The sequence below is a fragment of the Elephas maximus genome, chromosome 4 (genome assembly GCF_024166365.1).
Source record: "Elephas maximus indicus isolate mEleMax1 chromosome 4, mEleMax1 primary haplotype, whole genome shotgun sequence".
Classification (NCBI taxonomy): Eukaryota; Metazoa; Chordata; class Mammalia; order Proboscidea; family Elephantidae; genus Elephas; species Elephas maximus.
In genome coordinates this window covers 161251223-161278934 of record NC_064822.1, presented here as the reverse complement: position 1 = coordinate 161278934, position 27712 = coordinate 161251223, and the positions used below count along the sequence as shown (strand labels likewise).

The 27712-nt window shown below is 42.1% G+C and overlaps 1 protein-coding gene across 1 annotated transcript; it reads right to left on the bottom strand.

Moving 5' to 3' along the window:
• Nucleotides 1-4425: 4425 nt before the first annotated feature.
• AMDHD1 (amidohydrolase domain containing 1) lies at nucleotides 4426-27672 on the bottom strand. The gene is made up of 9 exons (XM_049884115.1): nucleotides 27221-27672; nucleotides 23133-23239; nucleotides 20732-20796; nucleotides 18640-18917; nucleotides 13743-13968; nucleotides 10326-10450; nucleotides 7060-7153; nucleotides 5955-6115; nucleotides 4426-4531 (listed from the first exon to the last, which is right to left on the bottom strand). Exons 1-9 carry the CDS (start codon nucleotides 27355-27357, stop codon nucleotides 4444-4446), a joined length of 1281 nt encoding a protein of 426 aa, XP_049740072.1. The 5' UTR covers nucleotides 27358-27672; the 3' UTR covers nucleotides 4426-4443.
• Nucleotides 27673-27712: the final 40 nt, after the last annotated feature.

The window sequence follows — 27712 nt, the reverse complement described above, 5'->3', positions numbered from 1 at the left end:
CCTAACACAGTCACTGTCTTAGTTACCTACTGCTGCCATAACAAAAAATACCACAAGAACAGAAATTTATTGTCTCACAGTTTGGGAGACTAGAAGTACGGATCAGGGCATTGGCTCTAGAGGAAGGTCTTTCTTTGCCTCCTCGAGCTTCTAGTAGCTGCTGGCAATCCTTGGGGTTCCTGGCCTGGTAGCTTCATCCTCATCTGGTATTTGTCTTCCCTGTGTGTGTATGTCTCTGTGTCTATTCTGCTTTTTTATAAAACACCACATAGAAGTGATTGTACCACCCTACTCTAGTATTGACTCAATGGTTATGGGTTTTGAGGAGCTCAGGTGGTGCAGTGGTTAAGCACTTTTCTGCTAACCAAAAGATCGTTGGTTCAAACCCACCAGCCACTCCACTGGAGAAAGATGTGGCAGTCCGTTTCTGTAAAGATTTACAGCCTTGGAGATCCATAGGGGCAGTTCTACTATGTCCTGTAGAAACAACAATGGATTGTTTGTTTTTTAGCTCTGGTATGGCCTCATTAACAAAACAAAAGAAAATGTCTATTTCCAAACAGGGTCATATTTACAGGAATAGGAGTTAGGACTTCCACATTTCTTTTTGGAGGCCACGATTCAATCCATAACAGCCACTATGTATGAGGTGCTGTCCCAGGACTGTGGTGTACAAGTAAAACACATAGTTCTGTATTCAAGGACTCACCATCTAGTCAGGGACGTAAAATAGTAATTACTGCACCAAACGTGTCCTAGAGGAAGGCAGAACAACTGTAGCACCTTTGGATCATTAGGGAGGCCTCCTGGAAGAGGTGACTGCGCTGGGCTTTGAATGGTGGAAGTCAGAGAGAAAGGGGAGAAAAAGGAGAAATGTAAGCTAAATTCCAACGTCAGGAGACATTTACGCCAGGAAACCACTTCCACGTTGGTCACTTTCATTGAACGAAGGATGACCAAGATAGCCCTGTCCTTGCCCTCACAGTTTATATTCCAGGCATTGGGCCAGAGAATTAAACAAACAATAGCAACATGTGGAAGTGTTTTGGGAAGACGGTGAAGTAGGGGCCAGGTCATGGAGAGTGTGATAGCCCATACCAGTGGTACAGTTGTTGTTAGTTGCCATCAAGTCAGCTCATGGCGACCTCATGTTTAACAGAATGAAACATTGCCCGGTCCTGTGCCAGCCTCAATATTGCTAGTATGTTTGAGCCCATTTTTGCAGTGGTACAATGGGGAGAGCAAAACTTTCCCAGGCCAAAATACCTCTGAGAGATTGAAGGTGCATGAGCATGGCAGACTGCTGTGGCAGTGTGGCCCAATGGCAGCTCATGCCATCTGGGTACCTAGTATCCGATGCCTGCAGTAGTGTCACTAGAACCACTTGCAAAACATTTGTCATCGTCTTTTGGAATAACTTCCCTCTCTCCAGAGGCTGGCATTGACACCACTGGTTACTGTAATAAAGATCAAGATGCTCATACTTTGGGGAAAATCTGGAAAAACTAATTTAAGTAAGAAAATTACTGTTTCACCAAGAGTGTATCCTTTTAAGAGAACAGACACTTAATGCTCTCTGGTGTTGATTCTACCCTTTAATGCCAGTCTTACTGGCCATAATGCATTGTAAATTCCCTGAAAGCAGGACCCAGCTTACAACCAGGATTTCGGAGATGGAGCAAATCCTACCTCTACATTTTATAGCTGGTCTCTACATTTTAGAGAGTTCACGATGAAATCAAAGCCCAGTTGTCAAGTCCCAAATTTGTGTTCCCTTCTTTTTCAGTATACCATGACACCTTGCCTGTCCCCTACAGGATCTAATGTATACATTCTCAGCTCAACAAAGGGAGGAAAAATTGGTTGTGGGAAGCAAAAAAAAAGTTGCCTATTACAAAGGTTTGTGACCCTCCGAGCTCAACCCTACCCAAAAAAATCTTATTCCTTAGTATCTACTTAGTATAGGGAGAGATTATATTTCATTCAAATTCTAATTAATTAAATGTATATTTTCTTCTGGAGTGAGAAACATTTCCTTAAAGGTTGATAAACATTGATCTAACACAATGTGGAGCACAGAATAGGGATTTTCCCATCTCACTGTACCATTTTGAGAATTTTCCACTTGATCTTTTAAGCATCTGATACTTCCTACTCCGTTCCACATCTCATGGGAAGAAAACCTATTCTCTCCACCAAAGGACTTGTTTGATGTCAAACATATCTTGCCAGAGTTCACTCACACAACAAATATGTGAGTGCCTACTATCTACAGTGGGGGACATTAGTGGTTCAGTAGTAGAATTCTCACCTCCAGTGCAAGAGACCCAAGTTCGATTCCCAGCCAATGCGCCTCATGCATAGTCACCCCATCTATTGGTGGAGGCTTGCATGTTGCTATCATGCTGAACAGGTTTTAGAGGAGCTTCCAGACATTAAGATGGACTAGGAGGAAATGCCTGGCAATCTACTTTTGAAAATCAATCAGTGAAAACACTATGGATCACAACAGTCCAATCCCTACCCTAGCAGAGGAACAGCACAGGATCAGGCAGTGTTTTGTTCCATTGTGCATGGAGTCACCATGAGTTGGGGACTGATTTGATAGCAGCCAACAACAACGGCACAAGGTCCTGAAAGAACTAAAGCAATCTGAAGTGGGCGTCTCCTCCACTTTCATTCACATCAGACCTGGGTTCGAGAAAGGGTTTCCTAGAAGGGGAAATAAGATACACTTTACCTTCTTATATATGTATAGTTCGGGTTCCAGAGCAGACCTAACATTTAGTTTGAGCTTATACGTCTATCTCTTGCACCCCCAACTCCCATCATTGACTAGGTGATTCGTCAGAGGGGAGGCATCACCCACAGCAACCATAGCCCCCACCCCTCAAGGCTCCTGTGCCAAGCACATGACGGACCACGGGCCACAGACCTCGTGCTACCAGCAATGTGTGCGTGTTACCTTACCCTTTCAACATTAAATCCAGTAAAGCCTCAATCACTTAAGCTCTATCAATCTGGAATTGGTAATCATTTGGCTAGTTAATGTTTACTTCTTAAACCATTTCCCCATAAATAGGACAAAGTGATAACGTAGTTAAGATCGTAAAGATAATGATTAAAACATTTAAGATATCAAGTAAGGGCAGATGGCTTTGGAATTACCCATTTATATTAACAATCATCCACTCTTTACAAACAATTTTTAATAGGTGCATTTCCTAAAAAGCTCTAATACACAAAAGTGCTGATCTGCTTCCAGGGCCTTAAGGAAACAGCGATAGCAACAGCACGTATTTACTGAGAGTTGGAATATGATGTTTACACATTTGGAATCTCAAGAATCAAAAACTTGAAAATAATGTCAAAGAAATCACATCATTGGATTTGGTCCAGATGCATCCATTTCAGGAAGGCACCTGTACTCATATATAAAACGGCAAGTCTTAAACTCTGCTGTGAAGCTTTATTACTAGGGTTGAGAAGTCAGAAATGGAAAGACACCTTCCCTCAAAAAAAAAAAAAAAAAAAAAAACCTACTGCTGTCAAGTCTATTCTGACTCATAGTGACCCTATAGGACAGAGTAGAACTGCCCCATAGAGTTTCCAAGGAGCACCTGGCGGATTCAAACTGCCAACCTCTTGGTTAGCAGCTGTAGCACTTAACCACTAGGCCACCAGGGTTTCCACCTCCCATCAAAGGGGATACTAATTCGTTCAAAGAGAATCTAGAAAGACTCACTAGAGGGGGAGGAGCTGGAAATACTGTTTGCCTATTATAGAAGGCCTACCACCAGTTTCCACTGAGTCAGTTCCAACTTGTGGCAACCCCATGTGTCAGAGGAAAACTGTGCTCTATGGGGTTTTCAAAGGCTGAATTTTCAGAAGTAGATCACCAAGCTTTTCTTCCAAGACACCTCTGGGTGGACTCCAACCTCCAACCTTTTGGCTAGCAGCCAAGCACGTTAAACCTTTGCACTACCCAGGAACTCCATAGCCTTGTTTTAGCTTGATTTGGGGCATATTACTTGGATTTCCATCAATCCCCTAGCATTCACTAAATGTAAACACCAAAATTTGAAAAGCAGAAACAAAAGGGAAATTTCAATCCATGTCTACCTAATTGTCAGTCTGCTTTTCCTCACAAAGGCATATTTGTGATACCTTATCATATTAATCTTCAGAAGATTTGTGATAAATCTTTGTGAAATAAATTGATGTTTTGAGATTATTATCATGGTAAGTTTACCTGTTTAAATGTTCAGGTGCATAAGCTTAGTTATAATGAATTAATCCCTTGTTTTTTTCAGATGATTAACAAAAATTGAAATATATTTAAGTGTGACATAATTCTTGTAAACTACTAAGGTATTTTAACTTTTAATATAACTGTATTGAGTTATTTTTACAATCATAGTCTTCTCTTTCTTTTCACATCTGTCATTTTTTATAGATCACTTTTCCTTTAGCTATAACATATTCAATTAGTTCATGATGGCCTCCAAACTGGTAAATCAAGTGCTCCCATCTAGAAAGAAATACAAAAGTATATCAATGCACACAAGCCAAAATTATATTTATCCATAAATACTAATTTAAAAACACCAAACCCGTATTCATTGCCATCGAGTTGACTCCGACTCATAGTGACCCTATAGGACAGAGCAGAGTTGCCCCATAGGGTTTCCAAGGAGTGGCTAGTAGATTCGAACTGCTGACCTTCTGGTTAGCAGCCATAGCTCTTAACCTCTGTACCACCAGGGCTCCAATTTAAAAACACATTTTCTAAAAATTTCTTTACATCCAGTCATTAGTGTTTAGACTTTTTAAAAACATAATTAACTGATCTATGATAAGTCAAACACTGCTTAATAATATCATTTAAGTATTTGATTTTAAAATATCTGATTCTATAAGTGATGACAAGCGGTAACGTCAGCATTATTTTCAATAGAGAAAGTGGTTTTTGACTATGGAGAGTAGAATTATGGAACTCCTTTTGTTCTGTGCTGAACATGATGTCCAAGAGCTATGTGCATTAGTGTCAAGGAGTCATGGGGTCTACAGCTTCTAGATTTAGAACAATTAAGACTTGAATTATCACATTGGAGGCCCAGGTAGCAGCACTGTAGGAGAGCAATGAGAAACCAGAACAGGAAAGCTAAAGCAAGGTTACTGAGATCCAATAGGTATGTGAAGTCAGAGAGGTTCTGAATCAGAACCAGGGTGCTAAGCCAGAGTTGAGACACATGTGCCCCAATGCAAGCAGAGGGTCAAAAGCCAAGCTAGAAAACAAAAACACATCACAGAGGGCACAAGTCCAAAGTCCAGGCAAACAGTTAGGGCAGGAGCCTGGAGATCTAGGAAAGATGTAAGATGGATGAAAACAAAAAACAAAAACCTGTTGCCATCAAATCAATTGCGACTCATAGTGACCCTATAAGACAGAGTAGAACTGCTGCATAGGGTTTCCAAGGAGCGCCTGGTGGATTTGAACTGCTGATCTTTTTGGTTAGCAGCCGTAGCTCACCATAGCTCTTAAACACTCCTCCACCAGAGCTCCATAAAATGGATGAAGAGATCTGAAAACTTAGTCTATCCTGTAGTCCTGGTGGCACAGTGGTCTAGTGCTCGGCTGCTAACCAAAAGGTCAGCGGCCCCTCGGGAGAAAAGACCTGGTGATCTGCTCTCGTAGATTACAGCCTAGGAAACCCTATGAGGCAATTCTACTCTACCCTGTAGGGTCACTGTGAGTCAGAATTGACTCAACAGCACACAACGACAGCAACGGGTAGACTTTCTGGTAGAAAAGAGTGAAGTGAAAGAGGGGTTGGGTAGATTATGAACATGGAGAGAGCCCAACACTAACAATCAGTAGAAAGGGCATTTAAACCAAGTCTACATATTACAATGAGCATAAAATAAAATAGCCAAGTTGGAAGACCACTCACCTGGAGGAATTGATGATTACAAAGTCTCCCTGTTTGCCAACTTCCAGAGATCCATGTGTGTGAGATTTTCCCAGGGCATAAGCGGCATTGATGGTAGCAGCAGCCAAGGCCTCCGGCATGGACATTTTCATGTTGACGCAGGCCAAGTGCATGACCATTGGCTAATGGGGGAGAAGAAATGCTTTAGAGGAAAGTAAAAAAACGGCAACTGCTACTTAGGACATTTCTCAACACAGCACAACAAATAACATTAGTTAAATGTATAGGTGAAACTAGTTAAATTGGTACAGGAAGATTAAAATTTACACATAAAAGATCTTATGCTTTAGAAAAGATTCCCTTGTTATAGAGATTGTTGGTGGTGGTAGCCACCTTTAAGTAACCACTGACTCATGGTAAACCAACATGCAACAGAATAAAACATTGCCTGGTCCTGCGCAATCCCCATGATTGGTTGCAGATTAGATTGGACTGTTGTGATCCATAGGGTTTTCATTGGCTGATTTTTGGAACTAGATCACCAGGCCTTTCCTCCTAGTCCATCTTAGTCTGGGAGCTCCACTAAAACTTATTCAGCATCATAGCAACACCCAAGCCTCCACTGACAGATGGGTAGTGGCTGTGCACGAAGTACATTGGCCGGGAGCGAAGCCTGGGTCTCCTGCACAGAAGGCAAGAATTCTACCACTGAACCACCAATGCCTCGTATTATAGAGATGATCCCTTGAGTATTTAGTATTTATTTACAACTTTCCAAGTTACTGTGTAAGATGCAGCTCACCTCCACCCTTACTTAATAAAACCTCTTTGAGCTTCCAGACTTTTTTCTCTCTGAGAAATGGTTATTGTAAAACTACAATGCTTAAGGCAGAATCAGAAAAGAATGCAAATAGAACCTTCTCTCTCCTCCCTAAGCCTGGAGGCATTCATGTCGCCTAAAAATATCCAACTACACTACTATCTACACTTTTTTTTTCTTGTTTCACAGGAAAATATTGTTAGATATTTTATAAATTTTTAACAGTTGGTGCAGTACATTTAAATTATCTAAATGCTTGGTAGCAGTTTGATACTCTGCTCAGAAAGACACATTGAAAATAATTACCATTGAAAAGCAATACGCATTAGGGTTGAAATCACTTCCTAGAGCAACTATTACTCCTTCTTCTAACATCTTTCTGGCTCGAGGCTGCTTCAGTCTAAGAGGAAGAAAAATATATAAATATCAGTCTCTAGAGTTGAAATTTTTGCAGATATTCAGAATGAAAGAGGATAGCCATCCCCTGGTGGCACGGTGGTTAAGAGCTTGGCTGCTAACCAAAATGTCGGCAGTTCAAATGCACCAGCTGCTCCTTGGAAACCCTATAGAGCAGTTCAACTCTGTCCTACAGGGTCACCAGGAGTCTGAATCGACTCGATGGCAAGGGGGGGTCATGTTCTGGAAGAAGAAGCAGAGATAACAGATTAAGTAATTATTGGTAAGTGCCTGGGGTGGTGTAAACCATTAACGAGCTTGGATGCACAGAGGGAGGTTGGAGGTTCAAGTCTGTCCAGAGAGGCCTGATGATCTACTTCCAAAAAATCAGCCTTCGAAAACCCTATTGAACACAGTTCTACTGTGGCACATGTGGAGTTGCCATGAATCTGAACTGACTCACCGACAACTGGTGTCCAGTTAATTAGTGGTAAAACCAGGCCAGTGTGCTGGCAGAGATTTGTGTATGTGTGTGTGCTTTACATGAAAGTTTACAGTGCAAATTTATTTCACATTCAAAAATTTATACATAAATTGTTTTGTGACATTAGTCGCAATCCCCACCATGTGTCAGCACTCTCCGCCTTTCTACCTGGTTCTCCGCGTCCATTCATCCAGTTTTCCTGTCCCTTCCTGCCTTCTTGTCTTTGCTTTTGGGCAAGTGTTGTCCATTTGGTCTCGTATACTTGACTGAACTAAGAAACATGTTCTTCACGTGTGTTATTTTTTGTTTTATAGGCCTGTCTAATCTTTGGCTGGAGGGAGTGGCTTCAGTTCTGAGTTAGCAAGGTATCCAGGGGCAGTAGTCTCGTGGGTTCTTCCAGTCTCTGTCAGACCAGTAAGTCTGGTCTTTGTAAATTTGAATTCTGTTCTGCAATTTTCTCCCACTCAGTCTGGGACCCTCTGTTGTAATCCCTGTCAGAGTGGTTGGTGGTGGTAGCTAGGCACCTGGGGGGCAGTGATTTTTATTACTCTATGACTAACTTGTTTAATTTGTAACTGTCTATCTTGGCAATATTTACATATATTTAGAGATTCTTGCTCAGAGAGAAAACTGTAACCCACAAATTGTTTTCAAATGTAATATAACTTTTTGTGACTCCCAAATACAAACAATTAATGAATGCAAACGCAATTATTACATTTTCTGCTCATGCCCCTCCCCTCCTCTTTTAGGTCTTAAACATTTTTGCAGGCCCTTTAAAATTTCAAAACCCAAGGATCTAGTGACTAAAATGCTTGTGCTTTTTCCTGGACTTGGCACCTCACTGACTTTCCTGGCAGAATATCATTCATTCTTTAGGACATAACTCAAATGTTTTCTCCTCTGAGAAGTCTCCCCAGCCATCCCTGCCAGCCATTACTTCCTCTGGGCTCCCACAGAATTCTTTATTCCATTTTAGCCTTTGCTATGCTAAACTGCTATTGTTTCATGGTGATGACACAGGGCTGATACTCAGCCGTTATGGACCAGTTTGCCTGCTGCTTATTGAATACAACTTTGTCTCACATATTTTGGACATGTTATCAGGCTGGACCAGTCCCTGGAGAAGGATACCGTGCTTGGTAAGGTAGTATGGGTCATTAAAAAAGAGATGGACTGACACAGTGGCTGTGACAATGGGCTCAAACATAGCAATGATTGTGAGGATGGCACCAAACTGGGCAGTGTTTCATTTTGATGCCAGAACCGATTCGACAGCCCCTAACAACAACAAACAACATCAGGGTAACCTGGTCCCTCCCTGAGACCCCACCCTTCCACCTATTTGTGATGGCTTCGCATCCGTTTTTAACAGTTGGTGCCCTCGCTGAACAGGCTATTAAATTATTTAGACTATTGCCCCTGTCCAACCACTGGAAAGGTCAGCAGGGGCTAAGGAACACTGAAAGGACTGTTTTTATTATTATTATTATTTTATTATTATTATTATTATTATAGCTTACTTTTTTGTCCCAGGACCCAGCCCTGGCTCTTGCTAATAATTTTTAGAGGCAAGGACTCTTACCCACTAGATGGCAGTAGCACTCCCCACCCCTAGCTGTGACAACCAACGATGTCTCCAGGTGTTGCCAAGTGTCCTGTGGGGGAAAATTGCCCGTTGAGAACCACTGTCCTAAGGCCATAACTGCAGCAGAATCAGCCCCATGAAGACCATGTATCCCAACCACACAGAAAGCACCTATTCCTAAGAGAAAATAAACTGCCTTGGAATGCTGGCCTCTTAGACCACAAACTTAGTGGTTGTCATGTATGTGATGCATTTGAAAGTATCAGAAGGTCTCAGGTCTCACGGTTGTTAGAATTAGGGCAATGGCAGTTATAAAAGACAGACTAAGTATATTCAATCTATCTATAGAAGACATACAGCAGAATCCCTGAGGAGACTTTACAAAATAGACTTAAGTGTCTCGTCTTTCCTCCCATGCTCCCAGGACTCAGGAGGATTCTGGTATACAATTACTGTACCCACCTGCATCCTCTTAGAAAAACGGCTCCTTCGGATTCTGACTATGGCTGAATATCCCTAACATCTTACGCATGTTTTTAAAAGTATAAAGCCTGTTTTGTTATTTTCTGATTATAAAACAAACCCATACTGATTTGTAAGGATTTGGAAAACTCCAAAAACCAAGAAGAAAGAAAAAGAAAGCACCACCCTACCCAGTAATCCTGCCACTCAAAGGCAATCGGGGTCTAAGCCCCTTCCTTGGGTTTGTTGTTGTTAGTCGCTGTGGAGTCAATTCTGACTCACGGTGACCCCATTTGTTGCAGAGTAGAACTGCTCCATAGGGTTTTACTGGCTGTAATCAGATCGCCACTTCTTCTGTGGTACCACTGGGTGGGTGTGAACCAATTTTTAGGTCGGCAATAGAGCGCTAACAGTTTTCGTCACCTAGGAACCTTTTTTTTTTTTAGGAACCTTACCTAAGGGTAATTAATTCATTTATAAAATCATTCCAGAGTTAGCATCTCCCACGAGCTAAGTTTTCTTGCTTGATCTACATTCTTAATGGTTTTTAGAGCAATGAAATAACGTTTAAGCACCTCAGAAGTCTTGACTTCACCTTTGGGACTTGCAGCTCTTGTGCTGGAGTGTGAGAAACGACCTTACCTCAGCATGTAGGCCGTGGTGGGCAGAAGAACAGCAGCGCACCTGGCTGTTGCCATGGCAGCGATGCCTTCATCACTGACTTCTTCCAGGTGGCTGATTGCCTGGGCGCCCAGTTCAGCCCCGAGCTAAGCAGAATATGCAGACAGAAAGATTGATAAATGGCAACAACAAATCAATAAAGAACCATAAAACTGTTACCCCACAAAAAGAAACAGCACTCTGTTATTAAGATTTCTTGCCAACTACCTCTTGGCAGGCACAAGCTTCAAAATGGGTAAATCATCTGTGTTTGGGCATCTAATTGAAAATCAGCTAACATGACACTTCAAAACCTATTCTTAAACACGAATGCTTTCTGATAAGCTTCAGATATACATTCTGAAACAGAAAATTCATAAGAGCAGAATAAAACTTTTAGCAATATTGGTAATAAAATGTAATGATTAAAAAACCAAAAACCAAACCCATTGCTGTCAAGTCAATTCTGACTCATAGTGACCCTATAGAACAGAGTAGAACTGCCCCACAGAGTTTCCAAGGAGCAGCTGGTGGATTCGAACTGCCAACCTTTTGGTTAGCAGCCAAACTCTTAACCACTGCACCACCAAGGTTTCCATCTAATGATTATATTATCATAAAAACACAATAAAGAAAGGTATCTTGGAATGCCATTTCAGCCAGTGAAAACAGATGAATTAAAAAAAATTTTTTTAAAGCTTGGAATCATTGGTATAATTTGAAAATATCTACTTGAGGTTAAAATTTTTCCAGATGAAAAGTTTAGGCTAGATTGTTGGAAGAAAACCAAGAGGAGGTACTGTGATGATGACAATGGAAGCATACGTCAAAGTAGATTTCTTCTCCTCTGGGTCTCATCATGTGCTTTATCCCTAACCGGACAAATTTTCATGCGTGCACACATACCCATGTGTTTCAGGCTGAAAAGTGATATGTTAAGCCTTTCAAGGAAAGGAAAAGACTGATATTTGAAATTCCACTGTGGCCCAGAGAGGCTGCAACACCCCAGTCAGAGCAGGAAACAGCTGATCCCCTCATGAGCAGCTTCCTGAGGCCTAGGAGTATTTTGGTTAGGGGTGCTGGGAAGCCTGGAGCCAACAGGACAGACTGCGCTCCCCAGGGTTAGTTTCTTTTTGACCTTGGAATCACAGATGGCACGGTCTCACTTTCCTAAATTTGACTTAACTCATTCTGGGTCTTGACCACCACTGATTTAGTCTACCAGCCACCCTCTATGACCAAAAGTAGCTTGTTGACCACTCAGTTCACATTCAACAAATATTTATTTACTGAGTGCCATCTATACAGCCAGCACTGTGCTAACCTCTAGGGATAATGAAGTGCAAGACATGGTCCCCACCCTCACTGTGTTTACAATCCAGTAGGAATCATAGAGGCAATTGTAACACAGTGTGAGAAGTACAGGGAGAGGCCATCACCACTCTCAGAAGAGCTTGGGAAGGAGTCCCAGAAAAAGTGGTAGAATTAGAGTTAGCCAGACAAAGGGGGACTGCTCAGATTAGCATGTGCAAAGGCATGGAGCATTAGGGGTGCTGAATGTAGTTCATTGTGGCTGGTTCATGGTGAAGAGGATGGAGAAGGAGAGAAGGTGGAGGAGAGAGGGGAGAAGGTGAAGATGTAAGCAAGGCCTGGATTCTGCTATGGTGTTTGGAATTAATCCCAAGAGTAATAGTAAGCCTTTATATTGAATATGCTATGAACCGCCAGAAGAACAAACAAATCTGTCCTGGAGGAAGTACAGCCAGAATGTTTCTTAGAAGCAAGGATGGTGAGACTTCATCTAGCTTACTTTGGGCAGGTCATCAGGAGACACTAATTGCTGGAGAAGGACATCATGCTTGGTAAAGTAGAGGGTCAGCGGAAAAGAGGAAGACTTTCAGTAAGGTGGATTGACACAGTGGCTGCATCAATGGGCTCAAGCATAGCAACGATTGTGAGCCTGGCGCAGGACCGAGCAACATTTCATTTGGCTATATAGAAGGTCTCTATGAATTGGAGCATACTCAGTGGCACCTAACCACAACAACAAAGCAAAGGAGAGAAAGGACAACATGCGTGGAGGGAATGGATTAAAGCGGAGGCAAGACTGAGGCAAGGAGATCAGTTACTGCAAGAATCTAGGTAACAGCTGATGGTAGTTTGAACTGGGCATTAGGTAAAGAGAAACAGATCCAGAGATATTTAGGAGAATTGGGAGGACTTGGTGGTTGGCTGAAGTGTGGTAGGGGAGGGGAATGAGTCCCAGGTTTTTTACTTAAGCAATAGATACATGAAGGTGTGATTCACTAGGGCAGGAGACCCAGAACAAGAAGATTTAGAAGTGTTATTAAGAGATCCAGTTGGCCGTGTTGCGGTTGAGGGGCATGCGGTGTATCTGCATCTCTATTTCTGCCTGAGGGTGGTTGTTTATATCAGGAGAGACGCCTAGATTCATGACAGTGGGGACTTGGGCTGGCTCCCGACTGAATCCACAATGCCTAGAACAGTGCCTGACACACAGTTGTTGTCAGGTGCCATTGAGTTGATTTCGACTCATGGCAACCACATGTGACAGTGTATACCTACTCCATAGGATTTTCTAGGCTGTAAATTTTTCTTTTAATCTTTATGGGAGCAGATTGCCAGGTCCTTTTCCCATGGGGTCGCTGGGTGGGTTCGAACCACTAACCTTTCGGTTAACAGCTGAGTGCTTAACAGTTGTGCCACCAGAGCTCCTGGTGCATGATAGACACTCAAATATTTGTTGAAAGAATGAATAAATGAATTCAGGCAAGATATATATATATATATATATATCTGAAAATCATCCTGTGACTATTCATGGTGTAAACCCCAAAGAAAGCAAACCCATTGCCATTGAGTCGACACAGCAACCCTATAGGACAGAGTAGAACTGCCCCATATGGTTTCCAAGGAGCACCTGGTGGATTTGAACTGCCGACCTTTTGATTAGTGGCCGCAGCTCCTAACCACTACGCCACCAGGGTTTCCATTAATGGTGTACTCCACCAAAATTCATCTGGATAGCTGTCACAGAATGATTTTAGAAGCTACATGAGATATTAATATACTATGCTAGTGTGGCTTCATGTGCTAACCAAAATATGTTGGGAATTTAGTACACAGAGGTACTTCTTTTTCTACTAATACCACCAGCATATGATGATAAAAGTAAATGACCAGCAAAATAGTAAGTCTAACAAATGTCAAGGTTTCCAAGGCCCAACCAGAACAATTTGCACATTGTTCAAACAGATTACCCCCTTTTCTATCTTCCCAGGAGACTACTCCAAACTTCGAACAAACTAATGAAGTTTTCTACAACACAAATGCGCAAGAATGCGTGTTGACCGAGGAAAAGCAAAAGGGCAGCTGTACCTCGGCAGCCTTCATTGGGTTGAGTTCATCCCCATGGAAGTTAATCTGCAGCCCTATGTCTTTTCCACCTTGAAGAATCCTTCTGGTGGAACTGAGGTCAAAGACACCCTTTTCACAGAACACATCTATATTATCAACGTGTATTTCCCCACTTCTGCCAAGTTCCTGCAGCTTTGGGAGGTGGTTATTGACGATGTCATCAGCAGCTTCAGTAGCAGTTTTTCCTCTGAGGGAAGAAAATAAGATTATCATAGGCAAATATGATTTAAAAAAAAAAAAGAAGAAGAATTGGAGAAAGGGTTATTTGGCCCTTGGAGAACCTGAGTAACAGTTTAGGAAAATGACCTCAATCCTCAGAAAGTTGGAAAAAGAATTAGAGACATTGTCATGGATTTAATTGTGTCCCCCCAAAATATGTGTAAACTCGGCTAGGCCATGATTCCCAGTATTGTATGGTTGTCCACCATTTTGTGATCTGATGTGATTATCCTATGTGCTATAAATCCTAACCTCTATGATGTTAATGAGGCAGGATGAGAGGCAGTTATGTTAATGAGACAGGACTCAATCTACAGTATTAAGTTGTATTTTGAGTCAATCTCAAAATACAGTGCAGAGAGAAGGTGGACCTCATGCCACCAAGAATGAAGAACTAGAAGGGGAGTGTATCCTTTGGACCCAGAGTTCCTGCACTGAGAAGCTCCTATTCCAGGTGAAGATTTGTGACAAGGACCTTCCCCCAGAGCCAACAAAGAGAAATATCTTCCCCCAGAGCTGGCACCATGAATTTGGACTTCTAGCCTCCTAAACTGTGAGAGAATAAACTTCTGTTTGTTGAAGCCATCCAGTTGTGGTATTTCTATTATAGCAGCACTAGATAACTAAGACAGCCATCATTCAGGACCCTTAACAACTGGGACATGCCTACGTGGCAGAGGTATTGACAAGACTTCTGTACACACTCACTCTATACCCAGAGACCCAAATGGCTCATGCATTCTGGCACACCTGTGTGGCCTTTGGGGATGCCAGCAAGGCCATCTGGTTTAGAAACTGAATTTCCCACTCAGGGGGCAACCTGGCTGTTTTTCCTGAAAATCCAACTGTGGACCCCTTACCTTGGCCCAGCTGTCGCCTTGCCCTTTTTCTTGCACCATACTCTTTCCCAAAGCATTTGCCTAAGGTTCTCTTTCTCACTCTTTGGGGAAATGGGGGAACAAAATAGTAGGAAGTCCTGAAATTCTCTTAAAATCTTGTGAGACTTACATACTAGAAAGGCCATAGGCTTTTGAAGTCAGATAGACACAGCATTCCACCCCTTGCTGGCTACACAACTCAGGATGCATTATTTAGCCCTACTAGCATGCTCCGGGAAACCCTTGTGGTGTAGTGGTTAAGTGCTACAGCTGCTAACCAAAAGGTTGGCAGTTTGAATCCACCAGGCGCTCCTTGGAAACTCTATGGGGCTGTTCTACTCTGTCCTAAAGGGTCACTATGAGTCGTAATCAACTTGATGGCAATGGGTACGGGTATGGGTAGTATGTTCTTAGCCTCAAAACTCATCAGTGGGAATCAAGATGCAGAACTCAGATGCTCATAAGCAGATGGAAGAAATTTCTGTAAAACTTCAGCACACAGAAGGTTCTTGCTCAGCAAAATGGCTACATTTTGCTGGGGGTGGGGTTCGACTGAGACAGACACTTACATATGTTGTTCTCAAGACAATCACATAAAAGGATGCTATTTAGCCCTATAATCCTTGGGTGGTGCAAGCCATTAAAGCATTCTCGGCTGCTAATCAAAAGGTTGGAGGTTCAAGTCCACCCAGAAACACCTTGGAAGAAAGGCCTAGTCACCTACTTTAGAAAAATCAGTCACTGAAAATCTTATGGAGCACAGTTCTATTCTGACACATATGGGGTCACCATGAGTTGGAGTCGATTCTACAGTAACTGTTTTATTATTTTTTAGCCCTATTTTATAGATGAATAATTGATGCTCAAAAAAAGCTATGTTATGCTAAATAGACAATAGATAAGTGGTAACTCTGGTGAAGGATAAGACAGCACACAATACTGGGGAAGCCAGCATAGCTTGTACAAAACAAGGTCATGGAAGCTCCATAGATACATCCAAACTCCCTAAGGGACTGAATTGCTGGGCTGAGAGCTGTCGGGACCATGGTCTTGGGGAACATCTAGCTCAATTGGCATTGCATAGGTTATAAAGAAAACATTCTACGCTCTACTGTAGTGAGTAGCGTCTGGGGTCTTAAAAGCCAGTGAGCAGCCATCTAGTATACTCCACTGGTCTCACCCCTTTGGGAGCAAGGAAGAATGAAGAAAACTAAAGATACAAGGGAAAGATTAGTCCAAAGGACTAATGGACCACATCTACCACGGCCTCCACCAGGCCGAGTCCAGTACAGCCAGATGGTGCCTGGCTACCACCACTGACTGCTCTAACAGGGATCATAACAGAGGGTCCTGGACAGCTGGAGAAAAGTGTAGAACAAAATTCTAACTCAATAAGAAAGACTAGACTTAGTGGCCTGACAGAGACTAGAGAAACCCCTAGAGTATGACCCCTGGACATCCTTTTAACTCAGTAATAAAGTCACTCCAGAGGTTCATCCTTCATCCAAAGATTAGGCAGGCCAATAAAACAAAATGAGACTAAAGGGGCACACCAGCCCAGTGGCAAGGACTAGAAGGCAGAAGGGGACAGGAAAGCTGGTAATAGGGAACTCAAGGTCGGGAAGGGAGAGGGTTGACATGTCGTGGGGTTGTTAACCAATGTCATAAAATAATATGTGTACTAAACGTTTAATGAGAAGCCCGTTTGTTCCATAAACCTTCATCTAAAGTACAATTAAAAAAATAAAAGTTATGTTATGCTGTCAGGATCACCCAGCTGGAAGTAGCTAGGCTGAATTAAAACTCAGCTCTGCAAAGGAGAATGAAGAACACCAAAGACACAAGGAAAATATTAGCCCAAGAGGCAAAAGGGCCACATAAACCAGAGACTCCATCACCCTGAGACCAGATGGTGCCTGGCTACCACCAATGACCAGCCGGACAGGGAACACAACAGAGAGTCCCTGATGGAGCAGGAGAAAAGTGTGGTGTAAAACTCAAATTCATGTAAAAAGACCAGACTTAATGGTCTGACTGAGACCGAAGGAACCCTCGAAGCCATGGCCCCCGAACCCTCTGTTAACCCCAAACTAAAACCATTCTCAAGGCTCACTCTTCAAACAAAGATTAGACTGGAGTATAAAACATAAAATAATACTCGTGAAGAGTGTGCTTCTTAGTTCAGGCAGATACACAAGACTAAATGGGTGGCTGCTGTCTGGGGGCAGGATAAGAATGCAGAAAGGGATAGGAGCTGGCTGGATGGACATGGGAAACCTGGGGTGGAAAGGGGGAGCGTGCTGTCACATTATAGGGATTGCAACTTGTGCCACATAACAATATGTGTATAAATTTTTGTAAGAGAAATTAACTTCAGCTGTAAACTTTCACATAAAACACACACACACACACAAAAAATCAGCTCTGGTGTCACTCCAAAGCCTGAGACTTTGCCTTCCCTCCTGAAAAAAAGCAGACGATCATCGCCTCATGTTCCATTTGAAAACATCTACTGTTTTCTGAGGATCGGGTGTCCCAAAAGTCCTAGTGTGGTTTTAAGATTTAATAATTTCAGAACCATAAATGCTAAAAACGTACAACAAACATCACTATAAACATTAAATATTCATGCTTCTTTTCTACCTATCTGTGAATTTTGAACCATAAGTTTTAATACTGATTTTTTAGTTCCTCTGACTGAAGATGGCAAACATTGAATGAAACTAAAAAATAATATTAAAAATTTATTTTTCAAAGTTCACCAAACTAAATAGGTATAAAATAAATTTAAATGATCAAGCTTTCAAATAATTTTTGTAAGTCCGTAACATTTATATTTCTAAAGTAAACTTAAAACTGCACGAGGACTTTGGGGATGCCAAGTGCATTACCAAGTCCTGGATTTTCTTTGGTCCTTTCAGTTCTGGCATCTCAGGCCTTCCTGGCCAGTCATCTTGGGATGGAACAGAATTCTGACAGATAAAACGCAGGTGCAAAAGGGGCCAGAATTCTCCACAGTAAAGCCAACTAGGAGAAAATTTTTAGGTTTAAAACAAAAACAAAAACAAAAAAAACGGTTGCTGTGGAGTTGACTCTGACTCACGGCAACCCCATGTGTGTCAGAGTAGAACTGTACTCCACAGGGTTTTCAATGCCTAATTTTTCAGAAGCAGATTGCCAGGCCTTTCTTCTGAGGCACGTCCGAGCTCATTAACAGTTTGCACTCTCCAAGATCTCCTTTTTAGGTAAAGGTGAAAGCTAAAAAACATTTACAACAATAAAACAAAAAATGTTTGCCGTTAAACCAGCAAACAAGATGATCTAAAACAAAAAAGCTGAGTCATGGTCATTTCAAGGTTTGATTCTTCGGGTTGTTACGATTAATCTCTAAATTGCTTTTATGCCAATTAATTGTCATGAGAAACTATTCAAGCTAATATCTGTTATTTGGAGGGCCTAAAGAGTATATTTCTTTTTGTTAGACAAAAGAACTTGGAACATTTCCTTTTCTTCAGTGATGAACTATTAAATGACTAGCAAATTGATGGATCTGGTGGTTCCTCTTCCTAAAACCATGTGTAATTGATGACTGACTGTTAGAATACAAAAGACTTCCCAAAGGCTTCTACTCGTCTCTCTGCGGGAGTCAAAAAGTGTTTGAGGCACCTCCATCCCCTGCAACACCCACTTAGGCTCTGGCAGGGCCCCTTCTTCATTCTCAACACCCCGTATTAAACCCTGACCCCATCAGTTGAGATTACTTGGGCACCGAGTGAGCCCCGCAGTAAGTGGCCGAAATGCTGACGTCTAGCTCCCGCCCGGCGCGCGCAATTACGCGCAGCATCTTAAGTTCGGTTTGGAGGTTGAGGCCATATCCGCTCTTGCACTCCACCAGCGTGGTCCCAGCCCTCATCATGCACAGAAGCCGCTGCTGGAAAGAGTCGAACAGCTCATCTTCAGAGGCTTGGCGAGTGCACTCCACCGTGAAGTTGATCCCTCCTCCAGCCTGGTGAATATCCATGTAGGATGCTCCTGCCAACTGAACACAGGGCTTCCCTTAGGCCCAAGAAATGTGGGCAGGATGCAGTGGGTCCTACAGAAGCCACCTTTAGGGGCGATATTCAAAATATTTAACGATCGGTATGGCACAGGCACGGATGGATCAGAAAGGGCGCTGGGACACATAGCTGTGGAGGCACCTACTCTGCCACTCACTGAATTATGGGAGCCATGGCGGGAGTTCCCCAGGGAAGAGACTGGGGTGACAGAGGTGGGAGATGCGGTGGGGACAATTGGGGTCTCAGGGCAATGGCAATTTACCAACTGATACTGAAGTATTTCAATATTTAACAACCCAGTTGGCCCTAGTACTTAGCAGCTGAATCTTAGCCCTCCCTATGTCCCTCAGTGGCTTGAGAAAATAAAGTTTAGGAAACACAGAACCACCCTGAAATTATCCAAATCTCCTCTAAAGAGACCCAGGTTCTGTTTCCGTATCTCAATGTTTGTCTAGGAAAGCTTGGGGCCTGACCTCTGTCACTCAAGCAGATAGACCCTTCCTGGGATGCCCTGAGCTCCAGTTACTCAGGGCAGCAAGGAGTGTGGCGCTAACAAAGTATGCTGGCCTGGGGTCTCCTGACCAGGGCTTTCATCTGGGTTCCGTCATCTGCTAGTTGGTGACCTTAGTCAACTCCCTGCTCTTCTCTGGACCTCATTTTCCCCATCTACATAATGAGAGATGGAACTATAAGCTCTAAGGTTGCTTTTGGCATGGAAATCCTGTAATTTAATAAAATAGTCTTTTAAAAAGCTCCAGTTTGTTGAGGAAGCTATACAATATCTGAAGAAAATTTTGTTTTTCTGAAAGAATTCAATTCAGCTGTCGAGATGCATTTTTTTTTTCTTTTTCAAACAATGCGAAAATGGCTCCAACCAGGGATTTAGGTGTTGGCAATGACTAATATAAGGTCCCTAGATGGTGCTAAGGGGTCCTGGTGGCACAATGGTTAAGAGCTCAGCTGCTAACCAAAAGGTCAGCAGTTTGAATTCACCAGCTGCTCCTTGGAAACCCTATGGAGCACTTCTACTCTGTCCTACAGCACAAAGGGTCAGTATGAGTTGGAATCGCCTTTATGGCAATGGGGTTTAACTTTTTTGGTTTAGATGGTACTAACAGTTTGCAATGAACTACTAACCTAAAGGCTGGTGGTTTAAACTCCCCCCCCAGCAGAAAGGCCTGGCAATCTGCTTCCGTAAAGATTACAGCCCAGAAAATCCTAAGGAGTTCAGTTCTACTTTGTAACACATGAGGTCGCCATGAGTCAGAATTAACTCAGTAGCAATGGGTTTGGTTTGGTTTTTACAGTTAATACATAACTGGTGTAGACTATATTTAAAGATTGCTAATTAGGCTCATTTTTCTGGAAAAAGGAGTAAGTTATTTTTGTGATTAGTAATGTATTTTTCCAAGTGTTCCCAGTGAATGGTAACTTTCAAACTATTTCTTGGAGCCCCTTCAATGGCTACTAGAGGTGGTGGGATGGAATGGGGAAAAGGGAAAGAGCAGAAATTAGTAGATAAGCCAGCTCAGCTCTGTTTTAAAGAAAGTATCCCAGAGCTAAACTGTTTTGAGAACTGACTGCTAGCCCTGTGTGTAGTATAGAGATTTGGGGCAGTTACAAATAAGTTAGTTTTGCCATAATTTATTTTCCACCATGGAGGCCAGTAAAAATATCCATTAAATAGACATGGAGACATATGTTGCAAAGCCTGACACAGCCTATGAACTTTCTAGAAAAAAAACTTGTCTACACTTGTGCTTTCTTACAATTTGCCGTCGTTTATTGCCATTACCTTCATTGCAAACTCGTGAACTCTCTCACCAGCCCAAACTGGGTGTGTGTGTGCATCCACCAAACCTGTAATCAATAAATTAAGGCATCGTTAAAGTTAAAAAATAGAAGCACTTAGGTAGCAGGCAGACTATACCACACTGCCCTTGGGGAAGAATGATGGGTGGTCACGTGTCTTGGAGGAGCTTGGAGGAGGAAGAATTTCTCTAGTTCCCTCAGATAGAGTGTCCAGTCCAGAGGAATCAAGAAAGCCTGATTACATGGCTGGTCTAGATGGCTTTTATGGAAGATGACTCAGTATGATAACACGTATTCCTTAATTAAGGAAATACAGCTCTTTTTGCTCACTAATTCCATACTCACCAAGCAGGCTTTTAAACCAGCATGTCAAAACCACTAGTTGAGCAAAACCAAGGAATAATCTGGGTGTGAAAACAGAATAATGTAAGCCCCCCCAACTGTGTGAAGGAAAAATATGAAATCAGAAATCTGAATCTTTCGTCAAGAAAGAAATATTATTAAATATATTTAATTAAAGCCATCACTTAGAACTTTTGTTCATCTAGGTACAATTCAGTAAAGCGTGTCTTCCCAGAATATCTAAAATACATTATAGATTAAATAGGAGTACCTGCATAGTACAAATAGTTAACGAACTCGGCTGCTAACCAAAAGGTTGGAGGTTCAAGTCCACCCTGAGGTGCCTCAGAAGAAAGGCCTGGCGATCTACTGCCAAAAGGTCATAGCTATTGAAAACCCTGTGGAGCACAGTTCTACTTGACACAAATGGGGTCGTCAAGAGCCGGAGTCGACTGGGCAGCACCTAGTTAACTGGTTATGGATTAAATGGCTCACTAGCGGTTCCGGTTGAAAGTACCTATTCAGATTGCTTTCTACTAGATTCTGTTCTTTGTTTCACCCTAACTTTGTCTCCTGATTCCCAAGAGCCACAAGGTAGAAGTTCTGTCAGATGTGTACGACACACATTTTAAAAATATAAATGCTAACCCCTTTGTTTATGTAGGAGCCCTGGTGATGAAATGGTTAAGTGCTCAGCTGCTGACTGAAAGGCTGGTGATTCAAACCCACCAGCAGCTCCATGGGGAGAAAGACCTGGCAATCTGCACCCAGAAAGATTAACCAAACCAAAAAACCAAACTTGTTGCCTTCCAGTTGATTCCGACTCATAGCAACCCTATAGACAGAGTAGAACTGCTGCATAGGGTTTCCAAGGAGTGGCTGCTGGATTGCGAACTGCGGACCTACTGGTTAGCAGATGAACGCGTTAACTGCTGTGCCAGCAGGACTCCGCCAGAAGCCCTATGGAGCAGTTCTACTCTGTCATATAGGGTTTCTTTGTGTCAGAATCAACTCGATGGCACAAAACGTGTTTATGTAGAACTCAAAATTGGTGAAACTTGTCTCAGATGATTGCACAAAGCCATAAAACATAAACAGTGTAAGAGATAATGATGGTTAATGAACTAATTCTGTTCTCAATCATTAAAGATATAAATAAATGGCAGAGGAATCTCTAAGGTTTGTTGTTGCTTTCTGTTCCCTTTTTCATGTAGAGCTGGGTCCTTTGTTTCACACCCTATAAAAACATAGAGTATATCCTGGTATTTGAGAGAGCAGCTTGCTCTGTTTGCCTCCTCTATGTAATGGATTAAGGAGTTCTGGTGGCACAGTGGTTAAAGTGCTCAGTTGCTAGCTGAAAGGTTGGCGATTCGAACCCACCAGCCGCTCTGCAGGAGAAAGATGTGGCAGCCTGCTTCCATAAAGGTTACTTGTTGCCATCCAGTCGATTCTGACTCATAGTGACCCTATAGGACAGAGTAGAACTGCCCCATAGGGTTTCCAAGGAGTACCAGGTGGATTCGAACTACCGATCTTTTTGTGAGCAGCCGAACTCTTAACAACTATGCCTTGGAAACCCCGTGGAAACCCTACCCTGTCCTATAGGGTCACTATGAGTAGGAATCCACTCGATGGCAATGGGTATGTAATAGATTAGTAAAGTTCTTCTGAGAGTTTTGAATCTAAACATAAAAAGCTGGTTTCTCTTCAGCATGTGAGTGGGAGGTAGTAGCAGGAATGCAGGAATTTGAGTCCCTGCTTGCCCCTTCCCAGGTAGCAACCTTGGGTAAGCAATTTCACACCTATTTGTTTTCTAACATGTAGATAACTATACCTAAGTTGTAGGGCTGTTATAAAAATTTAACATGAAATCATGTTTGTAAAGCATCTAGACAATCAGTAGTAGAAAGCTGATAAATGGTTGCTATTAATATTTTTTAAATATTATTTTGAGATCCTATGTAAAACAAGCTGCTACTCTTTACATTACCACAGCAAATGTTAAACTGCTTTCAGGGCTTTACTGAAAAAGAGGCAAGTACCTGGTAAAATACATTTCCCGGAACAGTCGATTCTTTCTTCAAAAGTTTCTTCAGAAAACTGTCTTTGGATAGCATCAGCAGGGCCAATGGCTTTTATAAACCCATCTCTGAAGAAAAATCAAGAAATATTTGCTAAAGTTTGGGGAAATATTATGAGAAATCTGACTGATGATTTAAAATGTTATTCGGTGTCTTTTGGTGTCAATCAGTCAACATTTATTGTACTGCCATCTTGAACCTGTCTTTGGAATAGTGACTCTAGCCACATTCAAGACACAAAGTCAACCTATGTGTAGCAGAGATTGCTAGTTGTTCCCAAGATCAATTTTCCCTTTTACCATAGAAGTAGCTGGACACCTGACCAACCAGAATAAAGACTACATTTCCCAATCACCATCAGCCGGGTGTGGTTATGTGACTAAGTCTAATCAATAGGATGTCAAATAAAAATGCCTGGCACCTTCAAGTAAAGGAGCCCTGATGGCACAAATGGTTGACAGCTAACTAAAAGTCTGGCTCTGTGGGAAAAAGACCTGGTGATCTGCTTCCATGATTACAGCCAAGAAAACCCAATGGGGCAGTTCTACTCTGTTACATGGGATTGATATGCATCAGAATCGACTCAGTGACAAACTACAAGAACCTTCAAGTAACCTAAAAAGAGGTTACTAATCAGTATGCACTGTTTGTCCCTGTTCTTCATTTTCTCTTCCTATTTCCTAGCAATTTTTTGTTTTTTTTTACACTGTAGACACCACAACTGAAGATGGAACAGCCATCTTGGATCATGGCATGATGCTGTGGGTAAAAAGGCCATGCAGAGTACAGCAAGAAAGGAGGGGCCCGGATCCTGAGAACTCCACAGAGTGTGGCTATTAGTAGCCCTGGATTCCTACCTGTGGACTTTTACATAGGGCAGAAACAAATTTCCATCTTGTTTCGACCACTGTTATTTTGAGTCTTTGTTGCTCACAGAAAATTAGTGTCTCCAAAATTGAGATGAAGGGCTAAAATCCTATGAGCTGGAAAATGCTGTGAAAAACAGGTGAGAAGAGGGGATTAAAGACCGTACTGGGGTATTTTGGGTACTGTAACTGAATGTAAGAGCAAAGGAGCAGAGTCTGGATGAAAGGCATAGATACAAAAGGAAAAGAAATAATGACTGTGAGAGTTATGGGAAGGGCAACCTTAGGGACAGAATAGGAAATTAAGGTTTTAAATTTAGTTTAGTATTTTTATTAATACAGTGCTTTATCAAGAACCATTTTATTTGACCCATTTCAGTTAGATAAACCATCCAATATTCAGTGAATCTGGTGGTAGAAAAAAGGTCAACAGGATTAGAAACCGACCCTTGAATAGGAAAGAACAAAGAGAATGCACTTATCTAGGACTATTTTTCCCCTCTTCTATCAAAATTGTGTCTCACCTGACATGGAATTATTTTAGAAGCCACAAGGCAAAAAATCTGATGAACTATCTCATGCAAAGAGTTAATGATTGACACTGCTCTAAGAGGGGTTGTTAGTATTTTAACAAGATCGTGCCTAAAAAATAAATCTCTAATAACCTCAGTCTGTGTGGGGGAAAAGTTTGAGGGCACCAGGTCCTTCTTCCTGACCCAACTAATCTCATGATTATTTGCCCTCTTAAGAACGTGGATGTCTCCTTGGTGGATTCCTACACATCACATTTAAAATAAAGGCTTATGTAGAAGAATGGCTATTGAAGGAAACTAAATAAAAACATTCCCCCCACAGTGATTTTTTAAGGTAGCCATTAAAAATTATAAAGATATGTATTAGTGCTGTAGTAAGATTTTCATAATTTATTACCAAGTGGAAAAAAAAAAAAAAACCCAGAGTAAAAAACAGCATACATTACAGATTTCTTTTCTAAAAAAAAAAAAAAAAAAAAAAGTATTTTTGTATGATTCTCTTTGCATAGGAAAGCATCTGAAAGGACAAACACCTAAACTTTTGGCATTAGTTCACTGATTGGTGAAAGTCTGAGTGATTTCTTTCTTTTTGTGCATCTGTATTTTCCCATTTTTTTCTACAGTGGACATATATCACAGGTACTTCTTAAAGGGAAAAAGAGCTGAGTAGAGTCATGTTGATTTTTATTTATTTATTTATTTTGTGTTAACTTTCTATTCTGAAAAGTTCAGGAATGAAAATTCTACAGAATCTCCTGAAAGTAGTAAAGCAAACTAGCAAGCGAGACTCTACTCTGGAAGCTACACTATAAGCATAATAAAACAAGAATAATGAGGATGACTTAGCATGGATGATGCATCTTCTAGTGGCTTTCAAGGTGCTTAACGCAAGTTTACAGACACTAATGTGAGGATCTTACGTAAGCCAAGGAACCAAGGAACACCTGGGACTACCTACAAGGAAGGAACTGAAACTGCTGAGACCCTGATTTGGACTTTTAGCCTCCACAGTTGTAAGAAAATAAATTTCTGTTCTTTAAAGCCACCCACTTTTCTGTTACAGCAGCACTAGGAAACTAGGAAAGGCAGATTGATTATAACCAGAAAACACCACTAAAACCCATCCATTTCCCGGCTTTGAAATGGAACCTTCTTCCACTGCTCAGCAGCTTTACGTCATTTCCGTCTCCCAGACGCGCATGCTCACAGCCTATTCTCGTCTAGCCTACCAAAATGGAAGCAGGATCGAATTATCTTTGAACACACAGGTTCTGCACAAGGAAAACGATGCGAACATTTAAGATGATCATCTAAAAACCCACCCTAAAAACATTATGCGATAAACATATCACATAATAAAAGTGGGAATTGCGTTTCAAAACAACTCCCAACTTGAATCACTAGGTATTTATCTCAATTCCATACTTTATTTTGCAGGTGTATAAAACACTGTTGATAGTAAGTGAAAATAAAAACAACCCAGTCATATACCAAACAAGCCACATTTGAACGTGAAAGTTCTGAATATTCCTGAAAATATCATTTTAATGCAAGTAAATCCAACAAACTGTACGAAGCATATAACAGACTCAAATCGAAAAACCGTCTTCTATACCGCAGGTCGACTCCCTCCTTTTTCTTATCCAATTTTATGAGATTTTGATGTGAACACAGTTATAGAGAACAGAGGTATTACTATCATTTTTATAGATGCTCTGATCCAACCCATGAAGAAATTTTCCTCAACTTCCTAAACAAATGTGCCAATTCTGTTAACTGCTTTTAACAAATTGATTTTGACAGTAACACCAGAAAAGTTTTATCCCTTTATTTTTTTTTAATTAAAAATAAAAAAATAAATAAGCAAATACCACTCTCTAAAAGCTAGAGTCTCATACACCTTACACAGCCTCAGATAAGCGCTGGTCTGTGTGACCTGATATTTCTTGTGCAATCACTGCATCAAGAGGTCTGCTATTCAAATTAGCATCCAACTCCCATCCCCACTCCAGATCCGCCCCCTCCCCCCAACCTTTGGCTGTTCTTTTATTTACGTCTGGCAGGAGGTCTGAAGGTTAAGGGAAAATAACCGAAAATGTCACTTTTTTCCAGTGGCCGAATCTTGATTTCCCATCATCCAAAGCTTCACTAAACATTTTTAGTAGCTTTGAAGCTTTAGTGTAAAGACGAAGGGGGTGGGAGAGGTGCTTTTTAAAAATTCAGGTCTCAGAACTTCACTCCGAGAGATGCAGATTCAAAAGACCTGGAGTGGGGCTCAGAAATCTGTCTTTTGAAACAAACCTCGGGCCACCCTGACACAAGTGGTTCCCTGGCCGCGCTTCGAGAAGCAGTGTAGCACACCCCCACCCCTTGTGATTGTTGGACAATGATGTTTTACCAACTGAGGGAAGATCCTGATGAGTCCTGATGGCATTTTCAGCTTGAGCCCCCACTCCCACCCCTCCCACAGAATTACAGCCCAAAGCAGTTAAACTTCTTAGGAAAAAAAAAAAAAGGAACAGGTGCCTAAAAGGCAGTTCTGCCACTGTCATTCTTGGTGCGGGAAAATTTCTTACCCCATTTCCCCGCGCTGTGCACACGTTTGAGAAAGTGCCCAGCCCGGCTGTACTTGACCGGTTACCCCACTTACGTGCCCACCACCAGGCTGGCGCCCTCCAGCACCGCCAGGCTGCGCAGCGCGGTCCGCGTCAGGAAGCGCTCGCCGCGCGCGCACACTAGCACCACTTGCCGCGCGTTCTCCAGCAGGAGGCGGTGACCACTCGCCATGTCGCGGTGCTCCAGGACGCTAGGAGGCTGCTGGGCTCTGGCCGCAGGCGGGAAGGCGGGGGGCCGAGGTCTGCAGACCCGGCTGCCCTGGCATGGGAGGGTGTGGCGGGGGCGGGTGCTCGCCACCGCTGCCCTTTGAAACCATAGACGAAAGCTCTCCGCCCCCCAAATAATGGCAACAAAGACAGCAGTGTCAACAACAATAAGGATAAGTAACAATAAATGCTATAATGGAATCCCCTCTTTTGTGGTCGTTTTGTCACGTTCTAGGTAAAGAGGTAGAGATTATTGTCCCTTCTTTACAGATAAACTGAGACTTGGTCACCCTGAAAGATCAAGGTGGGCTGCGTTGATC

Coding starts and splice junctions, on each gene's coding strand:
- AMDHD1 (XM_049884115.1), bottom strand. CDS start 27,357: ATGGCGAGTGGTCACCGCCTCCTGCTGGAGAACGCGCGGCAAGTGGTG. Junction 23,240..27,220: donor GCCAGCCTGGTGGTGGGCAC/GTAAGTGGGGTA, acceptor ATTTTTCTTCAG/AGATGGGTTTATAAAAGCCA. Junction 6,116..7,059: donor ATGCGTATTGCTTTTCAATG/GTAATTATTTTC, acceptor CTCCCCCATTAG/CCAATGGTCATGCACTTGGC.